Source organism: Diadema antillarum, unplaced genomic scaffold (genome assembly GCF_040938485.1).
Source record: "Diadema antillarum isolate AM-2024a unplaced genomic scaffold, OU_Dant_1.0 seq00000678_RagTag, whole genome shotgun sequence".
Taxonomy (NCBI): Eukaryota; Metazoa; Echinodermata; class Echinoidea; order Diadematoida; family Diadematidae; genus Diadema; species Diadema antillarum.
Window position 1 is genome coordinate 308308 of NW_027271583.1, and position 4090 is coordinate 312397.

The 4090-nt window shown below is 39.9% G+C and overlaps 1 protein-coding gene across 1 annotated transcript; it reads left to right on the forward strand.

Annotated features, from left to right (window-relative positions):
* The first annotated feature begins 499 nt into the window (after positions 1-499).
* On the forward strand, positions 500-2882 carry LOC139737057 (uncharacterized). The gene is made up of 3 exons (XM_071647735.1): positions 500-937; positions 1378-1573; positions 2176-2882. Exons 1-3 carry the CDS (start codon positions 848-850, stop codon positions 2817-2819), a joined length of 930 nt encoding a protein of 309 aa, XP_071503836.1. The 5' UTR covers positions 500-847; the 3' UTR covers positions 2820-2882.
* The last annotated feature ends 1208 nt before the right edge of the window (positions 2883-4090 follow it).

The window sequence follows — 4090 nt, forward strand, 5'->3', positions numbered from 1 at the left end:
ATTGCATTTAATCTCCTCCATCAGATTGCATGTATCTACAGGTGCAGCAACAAGAGTAGGTCCTATCCAGTTTGGCTGCGAAAGTCCCACGCTTTCTTACATAACTAACTGAGATTAAAATTATCTGACGAGAAAGTAAGAATTTATCGTGAAAGCTTCATTGCTTTGCATACTCGGGTGACCTGCTTTGCATACTCGAGTGACCACACGAGGGGGAAAAAACACACTTTTGAATGATAATGAGAGCTATATGCCGTGAACTATCACCTCATCCCACAGGTATGCCAAGTTCCCGCGCGCTGAAAATTTGTTCACTACTACTATACATTGGGGGAATGTTGCAGACGGTGTTGGATATTGCATGGTACAAAGATCAAACATGGCATTGTTCACGCAGTTGCGCTACAAGGTAGATCAGAGTTCATTTTCCCCAAAAGGAAGAACTCCGAATGTCACGCCTGTGAACAAACAGTGATTACTTGTTTGAATTAAGCCCGTTCAGTGCCTTCTGGTTGAGCGCTTTGATACGTAGAAAGTGAAAATGCAGAGTTTTTGAAGGTGGGAAACGATATTCTTAGGGGAAAAAAAACAGGAATTGCTGTGAAGAATTCTATACAGTCAACTTCAAAGTGACCACGCAGATACAATAAAACACAAAGTTAAACACAAAACCAGCAGTGGACATTTGAATGATAAGCAGCCTACTTCAGTGCGGCAGAACGCAGCACCGAACCTACTGTTATGTTTACGCGTTGTTGGCCTGTTCACCGGCTAAAGGACAACATGGACGCCGAGGCACACACGTTGTAGATCACTTCCTTCACCCTGTCGATGTCGCGAGAGAAAAATGGTCATTGACTCACACGTTGCAGTGAACCTCAAAGGACAACATCTACACCACAGTACCGGTGTTCATGATCACGTGGACGCAGCTGAAGTAAGTGTGATGTGAATGTGTATTTCATCACGAAGAGTGTAGCTTACTTTTTTTTGTTATAGTGAGTGGGTCTGATTGCATTAGATAGCAATCGATATTTTTGAATCCAACGTCCTCTGACGTTTATACCAAAAAATGTCTACTTTTCGGAGGGGGGGGGGGGTTCTGATATGGGTTTGTTGCTTCTTTCATTATTTTTTGTCTGCTTATTTTGTGGAATGAGGTCGACCATGCCAGTCGCATCATTTATTTCAAGTTTCCTTTCAGTTTTAATGCCACCAATCTTGGTGGTAACACATCAGCCAAAATAAATGATAAACCTAGTCACAATTGCCTAGATGTCATGTGGAGGGAATAGGTCCCGCGTAATATAAGCGAATATCTGGAACCGGTTTCGATTATTTATCCAGGATTGATCCAAGATCGTCCTATCTGTCCAGTCTCATCTAGCCATGGCAACGTCATCGACCGACCAGGTAGCGCGCATCATGATCTGGAGCCCACCGCGCTCGGTCTCGACCGCGTTCGCGAGATCGATGTCGGCTCGTGGTGACACGGAGGTCTTCTGGGAGCCCTACCTGGCCTGCTACTACTACGGACCAGAGAGGAAAGTAAATTGGGCGGAGAGTGTGCCTGGTATGCATCACAATAGGCCCTATATCAGAACCTTTAAAACTGAATAACGTTCAACAACTTTGATTTGGACTCGTTGGCGTGGAAGAAGAGAAACTCCGTCATTTAAGAAAACAAAGAACGGGGTAGTATAGTTTCCTAAAAGCATCAAGTTTTATATAGTATATATATATATATATATATATATACATATAGTATATATATATATATATACATGTATATAATTCATATATGTATAGATATGTATACATATTACTTTGAACATATAGTTCATTGAAGCTGTTGACGCCTAGGTACGATACATCTTTATTTGTATTCAACAATATTGTACATTATATTGGTTTTGTTGGTTTGAAATCTCTTGACTAGTAGATAATGTTATCCGTCTATATGTCAACTAATACATGTCAAAACGTGTGTTCATTTGATGTTAACATGCATTTAGTACACTTTTGATAATCTCTGTCATGAATTTGTTTCTTGTCATTAATATTTTTGTGCTCCTGTGATACAGCAGTTAAGATACGACACATTCACACAAAAAAGGAGAGAGAGGGAAAGAAAACATGTTTGCCTTTTGTCTTATTCTGTCCAATCTGTCACAGAGATGTTGAACGATAACTACACATACAGCTACGTCGACAAATTACTCGACGCTGACTACCCCGACTCCAAAGTGCTCTTCGTCAAAGGGATGATCGAAGGAATTCGCGGCGACTTCGACATCGTCAACCCAAAATACAAACACTCTTTTCTCGTGCGCCGACCCGAGAAGACCTATAAATCTCTCGATCACATGTCTAAGGTGGTCCCTGGAAAACCGCATGACTTGATCACCGCTTTCAAGAACATCTACCACGACCTCGAAGACTTCTACAACCACGTCCAGACGAAACTCAGCCAACCCTCACCTCCAATTATCGACGCGGATGATCTCGTCGCCCACCCAGAGACCATCCTGCCGAAGTACTGCGAGGCAATGGGGATCGAGTTCACACCCAAGATGCTCGAGTGGGACAGCGTAGACGCCCGTGAACTCAGGTGGCACTTTGCCGACGTAGGGGACATATTCCACGAGGCAACCCGAAACACTATCGTGTTGTCAAACGCCATGCATGGTCGAGGGTTTGGTGAGGCACCGAAGTTAGCTCATTACACAGACTCAACGCTTTCTTCTTTAGTTGAGGAATATACAGAACACGCGATGCCAGTTTACGAGAGATTTTATGAACGCCGCATAAAGCCTTAAATTGCTTCAACATTAATTTTCAACTCATAGATATCATAAATTGTCGATATTATGCACATAATCATTCCGTGTAAATGCAGGAACACACTTGCTTTATTATATTTAGATATACATCGAAGGATAACTTCCAGCAAGAAATGAGAACATGAATGGGGGGGGGGGGGTATTTGTTTGTTTGTTTGTTCCTGAAAGAGTCATTTCCATCAAAGTGAATTCTATGTATAGCGACTTCTTTCAATTCGGAATCTTCTGTGGAAATTCAGTATGCACATATGAGCTGTTGCAAAGCTTTATAAATGCCATGGATACAAATCATTCAGTCACCTTGAAACGCTGGACACGATAGGCGGGAAAATACATTGCTTTACTTGCTGACATCACCAATAATGGTGTGGATAACAATGAATATGATAACATCAATGGTTAAAAAGTGATCATAATGGTTGGGACACTAAAATAGTAAAAATGATAGCAATGAAGATGGTAATAATATTTCTCATTATTATTGCAATCATTATGAAGGATTGAGAACTTACCGAAAATGTTGAATAAGGAATGATATGTAAGAGACAAGTCAGATATAAGGGTATTCTTGCGCTCAGGTAATGTATTATGCGTTGTACAATTAAAACAAACACTGCAGGTATGTACTTTATATTTCTTGACAGATGAGCTTCTAGACCTTGTTCCTAACTTATAGATTCATTGTGGCGTGTATACATGTGTGTTTGTGTACATTAGGTATTCATGTATATATACATAATTATGATGTCATGGAGGTGGTTAGAGTCTCTTCCCACCTCCCTGATGATGGTATGAGTGTGTGTGTGTGTGGGGGGGGGGGGGGGGGGGGGGGAGAAAGAGAGAAATGAAGCCCGTGTCGGGTATGAGAGATTTTCCGTTCCTAAATGTTTTTGTTCTTTTCTTTTCTATTGTGTCTTTTATTTAGTAATTCCATGGGCATGTCATAATCATCTATCAAGGAAGTACACACATCATACTAACTTATTCAATTCAATTCAATTCAGTTCAATTCAATAAAGCTTTTATTCCCATCGAACAGAAATATAAACAGATTTAATACAAGGTATACATCAATAAATCCTAAGCTATATTACCAATCTATATACGGAATGCATATCATATAATGTTTATACAATAGGCATATATAATATATATATATATATATATATATAGTGTGTGTGTATATATGTATATATACGTGTATAATATATATATATATATATATATATACGAACGAAGGAATATGA

Bases quoted from the DNA above. Each gene is read 5' to 3' on its own strand.
- LOC139737057 (XM_071647735.1), top strand. From the start codon at position 848: ATGGTCATTGACTCACACGTTGCAGTGAACCTCAAAGGACAACATCTA. The intron at 938-1,377 runs GTAAGTGTGATG...CTATCTGTCCAG, and splicing joins ATCACGTGGACGCAGCTGAA to TCTCATCTAGCCATGGCAAC. The intron at 1,574-2,175 runs GTATGCATCACA...AATCTGTCACAG, and splicing joins TTGGGCGGAGAGTGTGCCTG to AGATGTTGAACGATAACTAC.